Source organism: Pygocentrus nattereri, chromosome 6 (genome assembly GCF_015220715.1).
Source record: "Pygocentrus nattereri isolate fPygNat1 chromosome 6, fPygNat1.pri, whole genome shotgun sequence".
NCBI lineage: Eukaryota > Metazoa > Chordata > Actinopteri > Characiformes > Serrasalmidae > Pygocentrus > Pygocentrus nattereri.
This window is the reverse complement of record NC_051216.1, coordinates 15,034,570-15,051,197: the sequence shown is the minus strand read 5'-3', so window position 1 is coordinate 15,051,197 and position 16,628 is coordinate 15,034,570. Positions and strand designations below refer to the sequence as shown.

The 16,628-nt window shown below is 41.2% G+C and overlaps 1 protein-coding gene across 1 annotated transcript; it reads left to right on the top strand.

Moving 5' to 3' along the window:
• The first annotated feature begins 3,982 nt into the window (after nucleotides 1-3,982).
• On the top strand, nucleotides 3,983-16,622 carry smarcal1 (SWI/SNF related, matrix associated, actin dependent regulator of chromatin, subfamily a-like 1). Its single transcript, XM_017691572.2, has 18 exons — nucleotides 3,983-4,040; nucleotides 4,388-4,721; nucleotides 4,803-5,151; nucleotides 8,171-8,221; nucleotides 8,428-8,688; nucleotides 8,954-9,004; nucleotides 9,428-9,611; nucleotides 11,337-11,487; nucleotides 11,698-11,859; nucleotides 12,967-13,032; nucleotides 13,279-13,419; nucleotides 13,608-13,826; nucleotides 14,010-14,080; nucleotides 14,482-14,584; nucleotides 14,896-15,078; nucleotides 15,863-15,963; nucleotides 16,053-16,149; nucleotides 16,412-16,622. The coding sequence occupies exons 2-18, from the start codon at nucleotides 4,467-4,469 to the stop codon at nucleotides 16,598-16,600; spliced, it is 2,634 nt and encodes an 877-aa protein (XP_017547061.1). The 5' UTR covers nucleotides 3,983-4,040; nucleotides 4,388-4,466; the 3' UTR covers nucleotides 16,601-16,622.
• Nucleotides 16,623-16,628: the final 6 nt, after the last annotated feature.

The following is a 16,628-nucleotide window of genomic DNA, read 5'->3' as shown; positions in this document are numbered from 1 at the left end:
TGGAAGGAAAACAGAGAACCTGGAAGAAATCCATGCAGACACAGGACAGAACATGCAAACTCCACACAGAGAGGACCGTGGTCGCTTGGCTGGGGACTCAAACCCAGGCCCTTGCTGTGAGGCAACAGCACTACCCACCATGCCACCATGTTCCGACAACAGCGATATTTAAACATATATATGTATAAGATATACACTGCTCAAAAAAATAAAGGGAACACTTAAACACAATATAACTCCAAGTAAATCAAACTTCTGTGAAATCAAACTGTCCATTTAGGAAGCAACACAGATTGACAATCAATTTCACAGCTGTTGTGTAAATGGAATAGACAACAGGTGGAAATTATTGGCAATTAGCAAGACACACTCAATAAAGGAGTAGTTCTGCAGGTGGGGACCACAGACCACTTCTCAGTACCTTTTTGCTTTCTGGCTGATGTTTTGGTCACTTTTGAATGTTGGTGGTGCTTTCACACTCGTGGTAGCATGAGACGGACTCTACAACCCACACAAGTGGCTCAGGTAGTACAGCTCATCCAGGATGGCACATCAATGCAAGCTGTGGCAAGAAGGTTTGCTGTGTCTGTCAGCGTAGTTTCCAGAGGCTGGAGGAGCTACCAGGAGACAGGCCAGTACACCAGGAGACGTGGAGGAGGCCGTAGGAGGGCAACAACCCAGCAGCAGGACTGCTACCTCCGCCTTTGTGCAAGGAGGAACAGGAGGAGCACTGCCAGAGCCCTGCAAAATGACCTCCAGCAGGCCACAAATGTGCATGTGTCTGCACAAACGGTTAGAAACCGACTCCATGAGGATGGTATGAGGGCCCAACGTCCACAGATGGGGGTTGTGCTCACAGCCCAACACCCTGCAGGATGCTTGGCATTTGCCAGAGAACACCAGGATTGGCAAATTCGCCACTGGCGCCCTGTGCTCTTCACAGATGAAAGCAGGTTCACACTGAGCACATGTGACAGATGTGACAGAGTCTGGAGACGCCGCGGAGAGCGATCTGCTGCCTGCAACATCCTTCAGCATGACCGGTTTGGCAGTGGGTCAGTAATGGTGTGGGGTGGCATTTCTTTGGAGGGCCGCACAGCCCTCCATGTGCTCGCCAGAGGTAGCCTGACTGCCATTAGGTACCGAGATGAGATCCTCAGACCCCTTGTGAGACAATATGCTGGTGTGGTTGGCCCTGGGTTCCTCCTAATGCAGGACAATGCTAGACCTCATGTGGCTGGAGTGTGTCAGTAGTTCCTGCAAGATGAAGGCATTGAAGCTATGGACTGACCCGCCGGTTCCCCAGACCTGAATCCGATTGTGCACATCTGGGACATCATGTCTCGCTCCATCCACCAACGCCACGTTGCACCACAGACTGTCCAGGAGTTGGCGGATGCTTTAGTCCAGGTCTGGGAGGAGATCCCTCAGGAGACCATCCGCCACCTCATCAGGAGCATGCCCAGGCATTGTAGGGAGGTCATATAGGCACGTGGAGGCCACACACAATACTGAGCCTCATTTTGACTTGTTTTGACTCCAAATCCAGGCCTCCATTGGTTAATAAATTTGATATCCATTGATGATTTTTGTGCTATTTTGTTGTCAGCACATACAACTTTGTACAGAACAAAGTATTCAATGAAAATATTTCATTCATTCAGATCTAGGATGTGTTATTTGAGTGTTCCCTTTATTTTTTTTGAGCAGTGTATTTTTTCAGTATTTAGCGTTCCCTCCTTTGCGTCCATTCTTTTTTGAATGATCTGCAGGGGTATTCGTCCACAAAAAAGTACAAAGTTCAGTCTTAGAAACTGGTTGCAGTTTATGCTATAGTCCCAAACACATTCTGTGATGTTGAGGCCTGGCCTCTGGGGGTGGTCAGTCCATTGTTTTGAGAACACCAGCAGCTTCCTTGTTTGATTTACAGGTTTTCTTCTTTTTTGTCTATTTACTTTTCTCAATAACTTCTTGACAGCTGCACATCATTTCAGACCCTTAGTGTTGAGTTGTCTACTCACAATGGAAGGATGGACAGAAACACCTGTGGATTTTTTAAGATCTGTGGTAAGAGCGGAGCTTGATTTTCTCCTCTCTTAAAGATGAAAGCTTTAAGTGCTGATAGGGACAGTTTTGGCAAGCTACTCGGTCTTGCATGGTTGTTAAGAGCCCCTTTTCTCTCTATAACTTTTGACGTTTTGAACTGCACTTTGAAAAGTTACATTTTTTTTCCTTTAGCTTTTTTTGTCCTTGTGCACATGGATTATTTTATATCTAATCTCCTCAGAAATATCTCCTAAAAATGAATAATTTGTATTTAATGACTGCTTTTGACTGGTTAAAAAACAAAAGGTGGTCTCTGACATTTGCATAGTGCTATATGTAATTGTAAATAAATTAAAGCCTTTCAATTAATAATAAATAAATTAAAGCCACACAAGTGGCTCAGGTAGTGCAGCTCATCCAGGATTGCACATCAATGCAAGCTGTGGCAAGAAGGTTTGCTGTGTCTGTCAGCATAGTGTCCAGAGGCTGGAGGAGCTACCAGGAGACAGGCCAGTACACCAGGAGACGTGGAGGAGGCCGTAGGAGGTCAACAACCCAGCAGCAGGACCGCTACCTCCGCCTTTGTGCAAGGAGGAACAGGAGGAGCACTGCCAAAGCCCTGCAAAATGACCTCCAGCAGCCCACAAATGTGCATGTGTCTGCACAAACTGTTAGAAACCATTTATAAACCGTAAATAAATTAAAGAACAAGGTAATGAACAACCACCACACTATTTCACACGTGCCCTTTATGTTTACTGTGTTAATAGCTGTAATGCCTGGAGTTGCATTTTCCAGTTTGGTAGTATTTTAGAGGCAGCATTGTGTGTGGTGTCCTGGATAAGTTACACTATATATTGCCAGAACGGGGTCAGCGGAGGCAGTTTCCAATGCCGAGCAGCTACATCCAAGCCTTGCATCACCAAACGCAATGCGCTTCTGGAAGAATGGTCAAAAATTCCCATAAACACACTCCTAACCCTTGTGGAAAGTCTTCCCAGAAGAGTTGAAGCTGTTATAGCTGCAAAGGATGAGCCGACATCATATTAAACCCTATGGGTTAAGAATGGGAAGTCACTCAATTCATATGCGTGTGAAGGCAGATTAAATACTTTTGGCAATATAGCGTGTATGCATATATATATATATATATATATATATATATATATATATATATATATATATATATGTGAGTAGGATAGTCTGCGCTCGCAAACTACTTGTTTCTAAACGTCAGAAATGTGTCTCATTTCTTAAATGATATGTTAATTAACCTATTATAGAAATTCTTTTTGGAAGGTTGGTGCACTTACAGAAATAAAAAAGGTGGGGTATATCCATCCATCCATCCATCCATTTTCTAAGCCGCTTCTCCGTCAGGGTCGCGGGGGGAGCTGGAGCCTATCCCAGCAGTCTTCGGGCGGAAGGCAGGATACACCCTGGACAGGTCGCCAGTCCATCGCAGGGCAGACACACAGACACAGACAGTCACTCACACCTAGGGACAATTTAGCACGTCCAATTGGCCTGACTGCATGTCTTTGGACTGTGGGAGGAAACCGGAGAACCCGGAGGAAACCCACACAGACACGGGGAGAACATGCAAACTCCACACAGAGAGGATCCCAGTCACCCGGCCGGGGAATCGAACCCAGGCAGGTGGGTTTTTTTTTTTTTTTTTTTTTCTTTTTTGGGTGTGTGTGTGTGTGTGTGTGTGTGTGTGTTTGCGTGCGTGCGCGCGCGCGCGTATTGTTATTTTTTTTTTTTTTGAGAAACAAGCTACAGCCAGGTGAGAGAGACCAGAAATAATCAATCAGAAAATGAAATAATAAATAAAAAGTAAATAAAGTAAATTACCGTATTAAACTGTTTTGTGAATTGTATAAAGTCCCAATTTTACGTCACACCCTGTCCAACGTCATGTCCGGTTGTGACGTGCTGGAGTTGAAAACTTTAGCTGGCTGGCGGCGCGAGCCCGACCGAAGATTAAACCTGTTAGTTATTCGTTTTTAAACATTCCTCCATTTATCCTGCTCTATCAGCGCAAAGCGGGGTTTTGATATCATTTTATCGCCCGGTTTAGCACATGACAAACCGAGTTAATGAGTTGATTTGCAGCTCAGAGCTAACCAGAAGCTGCTGCGCTTTTACGACGAAGCCGATGTAAACACACACACACACACACACACTCACACACTCACACACACTCACACACACACACACACACACTCACACACTCACACACAGAGTGCGGCAGATTCAGGTTTTACTTTAAACGCGGTGTCTAGCTAATTAACTGACTATCTACATCTACAGTGGGTCTGCATCTGTTTATTTTAAGGCGGGCTGGATGCGCACAGCCAGCTGTCTCAGTAGCTGCTGTTGGTACAGAGGAAGGTGGAGGATTTATTCTAGCAGGGATGTCAAGCAATCTGACCCCGGAACAGCAGAAAAAAATCGAGGAAAACAGACAGCGAGCACTTGCGAGAAGAGCTGAGAGACTTGCACAGGGAAATCTACAAGCTCCGGTTGCTCAAAACGAACTGTTTTCACAGCAGCATGTCTCCCCAGCTCATCTGTCCCATTCAAAAGGGCCATTAACGAAGTACACACCACCTTTTCCTGTAAAACGGGAAAGCAAGCCCTCAACAAGCAGCACTTCCACTGCAAGACAGGTATGAACAATATGTGGCTCCATCGTGTCCTTCAGTAATAATCTACATACCCAGTTGTATTCTGTGTTTCTCTTCTCTAAGGCCCAGCTCATAGATCCTCTTCCCCTCCCTAAAAGACCATTTCCAAGTAATGAGTCTCAGGCATCGACTCCTTCAGTTAGTTTCAACCCTCCTGGGCCCAAATCTGATGGAGAGAAGTCAGCTTTCGAGGCTGGCAGTTTCTATGGACAGAGCCAGGGGATGGCTACCCAGACTTCTGAGAAGCAGACAGCTAAACCTACAGACAGGGTCTCTGCTGGGCCTGTAAAGAAACCAGCTGTGTCTGTGAGGGGGCGATGTGTGCCACACTCAGAGGAGCGTTTTAGAGTAGAGGTCGGCTACCATGCAGAGCTCATCGCGGTGTTCAAGAATATACCATCCAGAAACTATGGTAAGAAGACCTAACTGCTACTAGAAATTCACTCTTGAGCACATAATGCAGATCTATATGTTTAAACATGCATAATCTGCAACATATTTGTAATGTGAGGTTTTGAGCTTTTAAGATGTCTTACATTAAAAAGTTTATATCAGTGTTTTCAAAAATAAAAGTAATTTGATTGCAGACGCGTATAAAATGATTTTCATCATGCTTTGTAACTTTACAAAATAAGTAGTTGACCACTGGGACGCTGTAAGTAAGAATAAATACATTTTTTGAGATGCGACCTGAATGATCATTGGAGCCATAGAAGATTGCCAATTGAGTGGCATGGCATAGGGAAGAAAGATAAAATAAATATCCAGACTCATATTTCAAATTAACTGGCTAAAGAATTTATGGGACAGGAAAGGTTGGGACACTGTGCCAAATGTAAATGAAAACAAATGCAATTATTTTATATATTTATTTGTGTATATTTATTAATAGTGTAAAGACAACATATCAAATATATAAAGACAACATATCAAATGCTAAAACTGAGAAATGTAAAAAAACAAAAATTTGCCCATTTTGAACTTGATAGCAGCAGCACGTTCCAGCAGGTTCTGGGTCATGTTTACCATTGTATTGCATCACATCTTCTTTTAGCTACACTCTGTAAATGTTCTAAAAACTTAAATGTTTTCCCATTCTTGCTTGCTGTAGGATTTCAGGAGCTCATCAGTTGGGGGTCTCTTTTGTTGTATTTCTCGTTTCGTAATGCGCCAGATATTTTCAGTGTGTGACGAGTCTGTCTAGCACCCTAACTTTTTTTTTTCTTCAATACCATAGAGCAGTGTTGTTCTAATACATGCAGAATGTGATTTTACATTTACACTTGCAGAAATTAAGGCCTTCCCTGAAAAAGATGTCTAATCTTAGATGCTGAACTGATAACAAGCCTGATGGTCTTCAGGCCTGAGGACACAGTGTCCATGATTTCCAAAATGAATTTCAAATTTTGATTTGTTGGACCATAGGGCACTTCACCTCATTCCATCTAAAATGAGTTCAGGCCCAGAGAAGGCAGTGGCATTTCTGGATCCTGTTTATATATGATTTCTTCTTTGCATTTAAAGTTTTACCTTGCATTTGTTGATGCAGTGATGAACTGTGTTCTCAGACAGTGGTTTTCACAAGTGTTCCACAGCCCATGCAGTGATTTCCACTAGAGAATCATGTCTGTTTTTAATGCAGTGCTGCCTGAGGGCCCAAAGATCATCGCTATCAAATACTGGTTTTTGGCCTTGTCCCTTACATACAGAGATTTCTCTGGATTTTCTGAATCTTTTAATGATATTACCTTCTGTAGATGATGAAAAGCAAAAGTTCTTTGCTATTTTACACTGAGAAACGTTATTCCAGACACCCACTCATCCAGCATGTCTTTTATAATTCCAAGGGAGTGTGTTCTTATTTGCTGCAGTAACAGCCTTCATTCTTCTGGGAGGGATTTACAGTAGACATTTACATTATTGTGAGTATTTGACTGTATTCAGCCACAAGAGTGTTAATAAGGTGTGGTACAGAGGTTGGATAATGAAGAGGAAGGGGCTTTTATACCCTCTACCCAATTCTTGGCATTGGGCATGGTGACCTTGGGCTCGCATGCAGCTCCTCCAGAGTGTCTGACTCTGTTGGCAGTGCTTTTCTATGGAGATTGTACAGTCACCATATCAGCATTGACTTCATATTGGGCCTTGTAGTATTAGCATACAGATGTATGCAGAAGTTAGATTTTTAAAAATTATTTTCTAAGTGAAACTGTTAGCACACCCTTGACAGAGAGCAAATGTAAAGATGGCATTTTTCTGCAAATTATAGTGCACAGTTTCTGTTTATTTGCTAAATTTAGCATATTGGAAAAAAATATGCACTGGAGAGGAGAGGAATGAAGGTCAGTAGAGACAAGACGGAATACATGTGTGTGAATGAGAGGGAGGCAGGTGGAAAGGTGAAGATGCAAGGAGTAGAGGTCGTACAGGTGGATGACTTCAAATATCTTGGGTCAACCATCCAGAGCAATGGACAGTGTAGAAAAGAGGTGAGGAAGAGGGTGCAGGCAGGATGGAGTGGGTGGAGACAGGTGTCAGGGCTGATGTGTCACAGAAGGATAGCAGCAAGAGTGAAAGGGAAGGTTTACAAGACAGTAGTGCGTCCTGCTATGATGTATGGTTTGGAGACTGTGGCTCTGTTTAAAAGACAGGAGGCTGAGCTGGAGGTGGCGGAGATGAAGATGCTGAGATTTTCGTTGGGAGTGACAAGGATGGACAAGATTAGAAATGAGCAGATCAGAGGGACAGTGAAGGTGGAGCAGTTTGGAGATAAAGCCAGAGAGGCCAGGTTGAGATGGTTTGGACATGTGTTGAGGAGGAATAGTGGATATATTGGGCACAGAATGTTGGAGATGGAGCTGCCGGGTAGAAGGAGAAGAGGTAGACCTCAGAGAAGGTTTATGGATGTAGTGAAGGTGGACATGGAGATGGTTGGTGTGAAAGTAGAGGAGGTAATAGATAGGGCAAGATGGAGGCAGATGATCCGCTGTGGTGACCCCTAAAGGGAGCAGCCGAAAGAAGAAGAAGAAGAAGCATATTGGAAAAAATAAAATATAAAATATGCTGTATCTTTTGCGCAGTCTACATTTATGCTTTATTTTATGTAAAAGTGCACATTGCTGGGGGAATGATCCTGCACTTTATATTTTCCCTGCCTGCTGGTGTATGAAGGACAGAAATCTGAAAACATTTATGAAGCAGGCATAAGTCATTACATTTTAATGGAAATTTGCAGTAATTGTGCACGTTAAATCACGTACTCTGCATTAACATTTGCATTCTAATAGGCTTTTTGTGGTGAATAATAGATTTCCTTTTTTGAGCTCCTCTTAAGGTTTTAATGTATTAGTTGCATTTGGACAATCTAGTTTCATACATAAATGTGACTATTATATTAACTTGATTACTCAAAGAAATGCTTCTTTTTACAGACCCTGCCACCAAGATGTGGAACTTCAGCCTTGAGGACTATAAACTATTGAGTAGGTCTTAATTGCACCCTCCAAATAACACATCTGTTAACAGGCACTTTGTGCTTTCTACACAAGCTACAGTAATAAGCCCACAGTAGAAATGTAAAAATGTTTTACAGTTTTGTGTGAATCATTTGGTAAGTGAAGCTCTGTGGTACTACTGAGTGTCAGGAGCTGAAGGATGCATCTTATTGTGTATTTTTTTCTCCTCTTAGTGGAGGAGGCAGCAGGCATCCCTTCTGTATCTCTGAAAGCCCTGGAAGGAATGGAGGGGTTGGATCTGTCTGCCTCCAGTGGCCGCCCCAAAGACGCCGCTGCCCTGGCTGCGCTGATGAAACTATGCCAAGGCTGGCAGAAGCCTGGGGCCACAGTTAAGGGCAAATGCACCCTCATCTCCCGCTCTCGCCTAGAAGTAGATATTGGATACCATGCAGATGTTATAGGTATCTTCAAACAGATGCCTTCAAGGAATTATGGTGAGTTTTTGTGTCTAATCAGTTTGTTAGTAAAAAAATGTAATTTTTGCAGTTCAGTTTATTTTTAGGTGAGAGTTAGCTTGGCTAAGGAACTTAATAATAATATTATAGAAACAAGATTAATTACACTGAGAAGCGGAAGATGGATGGATGGTTAATGACTCCCATTTAATGCTTATAACTGAAAATCAGTTACTTATCAGTTTGAGTTTAAATTTAACAAATCAGTGCAGTATGTGAATTAAATTGCTTTCTTTTATTGAAGATATGAAAACAAGAAAATGGAGTTTCCTGCTTGAGGAATATGGACAATTGAGTGAGTATTTAATTCAGTTTAACAGTTGAAAGCCTTAAGCAGAGATAAAGCATCCTGAGATGAAACAGTACATACAAATGTGTTGATTGGAGTACTTTATTGAGATGGTTATTAGGTCTTTATTGGCAGTATAATTCTTATGAAAATGGAATGGATTTAAAAGTAATACTTATCTGATATCAGTGCTAAATAGTTTATGACAGGGGTGCTAAACCTGGTTCTGGTGGTCTACAAACACAGCTGGCTCAAATCTGGATCTGGGCCCATATTTATGAAGCTAGGAATGCTGATCTAGTATTAGATACCACTTCAGGATCAGACTTGGGCACCCCTGTCTAATGTAGTTCTTCATTTTACAACTTTCAGTGCAGAAGTTGCAGAATAAGCTGTCTTTTTGCTTTTTTTGGTGATCTGTGTGACCAGTGGAGGCTCTAAACGACATTTCAGCTGTGGAGATTGAACCGCTGCCACGTGCAGTGCTGCAGGCCTTCTCCTCACAGTTTGAGAAGAGCCAGTCTAAAGCTCAAGAGATCCCTGAGGCTGATCTCTCAAGTGTTGACCCCACTCTTACACGTAGCCTCATGCCCTTCCAGCTGTATGGTGTCAAGTAAGTTTCACTTGTATCCAGCTATGTGGCCTTCATTGTTTGTCTTTGTGGTTGTCTTGCTGCATTTAATATGCTTTCACGTGCAAGTTGTTTTTTGAAGTTTATTAAGGAGTGGGAGAAAAAGATTCACACACAAGTATAATATAGGACTGCAGTAAACAGCTATTTTTTCATACTTGATTAATTGGTCAGTTAAAAACTTCATTAAATCAATTATTTGGGAAGCGGCACATATTAGTCCAGTAATATTGTTTCATTCAGCAAATTACAAAAAAATAAGGAATATTCAAAAAACATAAAGCACATACACAATCTTATTCATATTTTCTAAAAAAAAATTTACACTGTAAAAAGTGGCTTGTCAGATCTACTTTAAAAAATGACTTCATGTGGTAAGTAAATTAACTAGTTTAATTGAACCTAAATAAATACTTTGAATGAACGATACTTTAAATCAAAGCATTTTTTTTGAGTTGAATAAAACTAGCTCGATTGCTTGTTACCACGTAAGCGGATCAAGAGGAAGAAACCTAGGTTCCTCTCAAGGTTTCTTCTTCTTGCTCTTAGAGAGTTTTTCCTTGCCCCTGTCGTCATTGGCTTGCTCATGGGGGCTTGGACCTGAATTTCTCTGTAAAGCTGCTTTGTGGCAACACCTGTTGTAAAATGCACTATATATAAACTTTGACTTGACTTGAGATCTGACGAGCCACTTTTTACAGTGTACCAAGGACACTGCAGCAAAATTTTCTACATTTCTCACGAAACAATGGAAACCATAAAATAACGAACAAATGTTCTGTGGCAGTTTTACTCCTCTAATGACCTTACAAAACACACGGTCCACTAATTAGCCGTGTCAGATATGGGGACCTACTTCAACTCATCACACGTAAAACAAAAATAAACTAAAAACATCTGTGTACAGTAGCGGACAAGCAACCCTGATAACTATAGTTTAGCCGAGCGGATTCAAAATACATTTTGTCCCTTCAGTCAGCGCGGCGATTTCTCTCTGCTAAACTAGAACAGACTTAGCTGAAAAACAGACAGTGGTTTTTCATTTTTGACTATGGTTTTAATAAGAGATTAGTATCTCACCGTGATGTCTTTCTCTTGAACACTTGCGCCTGGCAGTGGTGCTGCCTGCAGCGCTCGGTTTTTGCTTTTTCGGTATCATTGGATGAAGTTAATGTGAAGTGTTTTCATAGTTTGTTTTTTTTTTCTTTGGTTGCACTGCACTGCACTGCAGTCTCTCTTTCGTCATGTCAGTCAGATAAATGAGAAGTACAAACTAATTTATAACATGATTCATTTCCAACAGTTGTTTTTGTTATGTATTATGTTAGGTTTAAAAACAAAATCAGCACACAGAGACCCATGCATCAGTGTAGTTCTTTTTCTTCTTCTACTAATTGATCATATTTTCTTGTACTAAGGCCGTTGCTAGACTGTTTTTTGTCTGTGGAGAAATTGTTAGAAACGGTCGGATTATATTTGATCCTCAGTCCAGATAACAATCAGGAACACTAATATCAAACTGCAATTTAGCCGTATCATGGCTCAAGTATTGTGATATCCTATTGTGGAGCCTGCAGTGATTCCTGTGGCTAAAGGATATAAACCAAATAAACATGTCAGCTAATACTGTCAGTTCGTAAGATTATTAAGATGCTGCAAAAAATATTCATAGCTGTAAACTGCGTATGTAAATCCTTTTATGTAAAGCTTTGCAGTGTCCAGAGAAGGCCGTCTGCTCCTGGCTGATGATATGGGTCTGGGAAAGACTGTACAAGCCATCTGTATTGCAGCTTACTATAGGAAAGAGTGGCCACTGCTGGTAGTCACTCCATCCTCTGTACGCTTCACATGGGCAGAGGTAAGAGTTTTATGTACCTGACAAAAGACTAAGAATTTAATCCCTTAAAGCATGTTTACAGAGCTGTTACTATTAAACAGCCTTTTGACAGAAATGTTCTGTGAAATGTGCCCTGGTCTGTCATAGCATTTGCTAAATCTGGTAGATTAAGTGTGTTATGCTCAGTAATATATTTACTCTGTTTCTCTTTTCTTGAATGTTTTGCGTCAGGCGTTTCGGCGCTGGTTGCCCTCGGTAGCAGCAGACCGCATTAACGTGGTGGTGAAGGGCAAAGACAAACTTCGCTCTGGTCTGGTCAACATCATCAGCTATGACCTCCTCAGCAAGATGGACAAGCAGCATTTAGCCAACCCTTTCAGTGTGCTCATCATGGTATGCTGCCCTTTCTAGCTGTAGTCTTATGAAACGAAAGAGGATATGAGGTTAAATGTGGCTTAGGGAAGGCAAGAAATGTAGTGCTCGATGAGGGTGTCATACAGGCTGAGATGGGACAGGATATAGCCCTCTTGATCTCTATCTAATGAACTGTTTGGCCAGCCTCCAATATTTTCTTGAGGTATAGAAGTACAACATGCACTTTTTAAAACTGTTACTCAGTTTTCCACTACTTGAATGTAGTCCCTCACAAAGATTAATTGTTAATCACTGAATGTCTGAGTTTTAAATAAAACACAGCGCTGATGCCAGCAATATCAGTAATGTCATTAATGTTAGCATAGGAGAACGCCTTCAGCAGACTGGACAGCACTTGTGAGAGAACTATGGATAAACCAATAAGCAGCAAACCAACAAAAGCAACAAAGTGGAAATCTAATGTTCCCATTGAGGCAAGATGTAACATAGTGGTATGGGAGTGAGGAAGGCAGCAGCTGAGGAGCCACTGTTGCTCTCCCTGGGCCTCAGGAGGAGAAGTGCAAACTGTTCAGCCTGCAATCAATGGAAATTACACCATTTTCATGTTTAGGTTCAAGTGAATACATAATCACACAATGAAAATGTCAGTTCGTTATTGAAACTTATAAATACATGCTTATAAACTTATAAATACATGATGAACTTATTTTGTCCACTCAAACATCTGTATGCCAAAGTTTTAACACCCCTGATCAAATTAAATGTTTTGTTGATTTTCGAACTGACAGTAAGTAAACACATTCTCTGCAGGGAACAAACTTAAATATGGCATTTTTCTGCTAATTGTCCTGCATAATTACAGTTTATTTGTTGAGTTTAACATATTGGTAAAATCTAAACATGCACACATGTTCCTTATATGTTAAACTCAGCTAATAAACAGTAATATGCAGTAAAATGTCTAGAAGTATGTTCACTGTATAAGATGTGTTAACTTATTTTCAACTAGAAAAGAAACAAAAAACAATCTAACAGTTTAACTAGTCTCTAAATTAGTATTAATATATTGTATGGACATTGCCTGATGTCTTTCATTCTTGTTTGTGTATTTTCATGCATATACAGGATGAATCCCACTTCCTGAAGAACATTAAAACAGCTCGCTGCAGGGCTTCTCTTTCTCTACTGAAGGTTTGATGAATTCCTCCATTATCTCCAGGGTGCACAGGCGCCAGACACAAAGGCACAATTAGTCTGCACTGACTCAGAACCATTTATGAAAGTTTGCTCATAGTGTCTCGCACTGAAGCCTCACTTAGTCTACTCAAATGCTCAACGATTTTGTAAATTACTCTGTTTGTTCTGCTGCCTTTTTTTAATCTTTCTGCATTACTAAATTGTTTTTTGTTCCTGTCTCATGCTGTGTGAATGTGGCAGGCAGCTAAGAGAGTAGTCCTACTGTCAGGAACTCCTGCCATGTCCCGTCCGGCTGAGCTCTACACTCAGATCTTGGCTGTGAGGCCCACGCTCTTCCCCCGTTTCCATGACTTTGGGGTGAGGTACTGCGATGCTAAACAGGTACTGGAACCCTTGAATGCTCAAGGGCTTTAATCAGTTTAAATGAGGTCACTTCACCGCTCTATGTTCAGTTCTGAAATGATATGGATATAACCATAAATAATGTCACCGTAACTAGGATATTGTCCATTCCCAACATTTAATATTGCTCTTTCTCCCTCTTTCATGCCCTCTCTGTCTCTCTGTAGCTCCCCTGGGGCTGGGACTACTCTGGCTCCTCTAACCTGACTGAGTTGAAGCTGCTTTTGGAGGAGTCTCTGATGTTGAGGCGGCTCAAGTCTGATGTGCTCTCACAGCTTCCTGCAAAGCAGCGCAAAGTGGTTACTGTGACTACAGATGGCATCAACGCTCGCACCAAGGCTGCTCTCTCAGCTGCAGCCAAGGAGCTGGCCAGCGGACGCCACAATGCAAGTGACCTTAGATTGTAATTAGAAAGACAAACTCTTTAGCACTTTGAAAATCATAAGGTTATATTGCATGTCATAACCCCAAAGCTGTAGTGTAGTTGTGATTGATGCCATGTTTATACTTTTTAACTTGTATTACACAAATGTTATTGATTTCTCTGACTTGGGTTTGTGTTTCTACAGAAGATGCAAGAGAAAGAGGCTCTGCTAGTCTTCTTTAACCACACAGCAGAGGCCAAAATCAGAGCCATCATGTGAGTATCGCTGGACTTGGTCATGGTTTACTCAGACATTCCAACAGAGTAGAGAGTGCACACTCAGCTTTGGACTCACATTATAGAAATGCTCCAAAGTTGCTTATAATAAAAACTTTTTTTATTAACTTACATTGAAAGTCAAGAAGGATTTTGCCCTCTCCTGTAAAGTTTCTATTTTGGAGATACTTGTTTGTCATTGGACAGCGACGATATGCTGGATAAAAAAAACAGTAGACTGCCTTGATCCTATTGGGAAATGTGAGACTTAACATTTAGTGAATGCCTGTTCACTAGTCCAATACCAAAAGTGAAAAATATGAGAGAGAAACCTGCGAGACTATTGAATACCTCAAATCTGCTTTTCTATGAGCTTGTTTTTCTTATACCCTTTTACTAAGGGAGTACATATCGGACATGCTGGAGTGTGGACGAGAGAAGTTTCTGGTGTTTGCACATCACAAACGAGTCCTAGACAGCATAAGCAAAGAGCTGACTGATAAGGTAAGAGTTCCAGACAGAAATTCAAACAACTTGAAAATTCAAGGAAATGTGTGAATAGGGAAGAAGGGGTCAGTAATGGTTTGACATCTCAAGTGTGGTGAATTAGGTAAACGTCCAGATTGTTTTATTAGAGTGGCACGTGTCTGTTTTTGTGTCCTGTATTTGTACGCGACTCTGGGATATGCACACTCTTCTATGATTTTGTATTGATGTGTATTGTGCACACCACTTATTGCATAAATTATTTGCCTATGTTGGACTGTTGAAATGTTCTTAACCACTGTTTTGTGTTGATGCTCCCCGCACTACAGGGGGTCTGTTATATCCGTATCGATGGCTCCACGCCCTCAGCTGAGCGGCAGCAGTTGTGTGAGAAGTTTCAGTTCTCACAACAGAGCTGCGTAGCTGTGCTCTCAATCACAGCTGCAAACATGGGCCTTACACTGCATGCTGCAGATCTTGTGGTTTTTGCAGAGCTCTTCTGGAACCCAGGGGTTAGTATGCTCCTTAGAGTCCTACCTGAGGGACTAGGAAGGCTGATTTTGTCTCAAGAATTTTTAGTAGATCTTCATTTGAAACTCTGAACCCTGTAAATTCTCCTGATTATTTTGTTTCCTCTAGGATTTATTCTTTTTTTTTTTTTGGTCCCCACTTCATGACATAAAATTCTGAAGCAGCAGCAGCAGTAAAATATATAGCAGAAACACTGAAGTTTTCAGGCCCAGATTTGCTCATTAGATTTAGCATCCCTGCTGATTGGCCCTATCACATATCTGTTTGCCCAGTAAAGTAGACACAGAATAGAAGAGCGCCATAATTACCTATAGCCTTTAATATCTGGCTCTGAAGTTACTGACAAAGAGCAGTTTTGAAAGCAGAAGATGAAATGAACTTGACAAAATGGAACAATGAGGCAAGTATGCAGGCTCAGTAAAAAGTGTTGTACTGCTGTAGAGATGACTATGACTATTATTATCATGATACATTATTGTGCAGATAACCAGTGCTTGAAGAAAAGTGACCAACTGCATGTTTCATTATAAAGACAACAAAATTTGTGTGGTTTCCTGCAGGATTTACTGCAGTGTAGAATGAGAAACTATTGTTGAATAAAGTAATTGTACATAGTTTTTGAGGTTATGTTTTACAAAAACATGCATCGTGTCTGTTACAGTTGATCAGGTCCCTAATAAACACCATGAAGCATGTAGTTTTCATGATTTTTACTTTTTTTTTTTTTGCCATGTTGCCCACCATTATTTCTTTATATATGTACAGATATTAATTCAAGCAGAAGACAGAGTGCATCGAATTGGTCAAACCAGCAGTGTGGACATACACTACCTGGTGGCCAGAGGCACAGCTGATGACTACCTCTGGTAAATGAAATCTTAGGTACTTTTTTTAATCAATATTATCTGGCTTCCTTCATTTGTTGTGACATTGTCACACTCTTTTCTGTCCACAGGCCTATGATCCAGGAGAAGATGAACGTTTTAGAACAAGTTGGCCTGTCTGAATCCAATATTTCAGACAAGGCAGAGTGCTCCAGCTTTCATAGCAAGGTTAGATGAAACTTTATTTGTAATACTCTAACTAAACAGACGGCCAAAAAAAGAAACTGTCAATCTGCAAATACTAGAAATCTGGCACTATTAAAATGAAACTCCAATTCTGTATTATTGCACAAATGGAAACTGTAATGAATTGAAAGATTCACCAGTTTACAGATACTTCTGTAAAATGACGATTACATCCACACAACTTATATGCAACAGCTGAACCTTGATGGGTCTTAAAGACCATGTCATTTCCTCCCTTTATAAGGACCCCAAGCAGCAGACCATCACTGAGATGTTCCAGAGGTCATTCTCAGAGGAGGATATGGATGAATCACTTCTGGAGGCTATGAATGACTGGGAGGATACAGGGCACACAGACTCAGGTCACCAGGAAAGTCACTTCTCTGAGAGCCCCAGCAAGAAAAGGCGTATTGAAGATTACTTCAACAGATAACCAAATATGCTAGGAATTAAAACAAAAA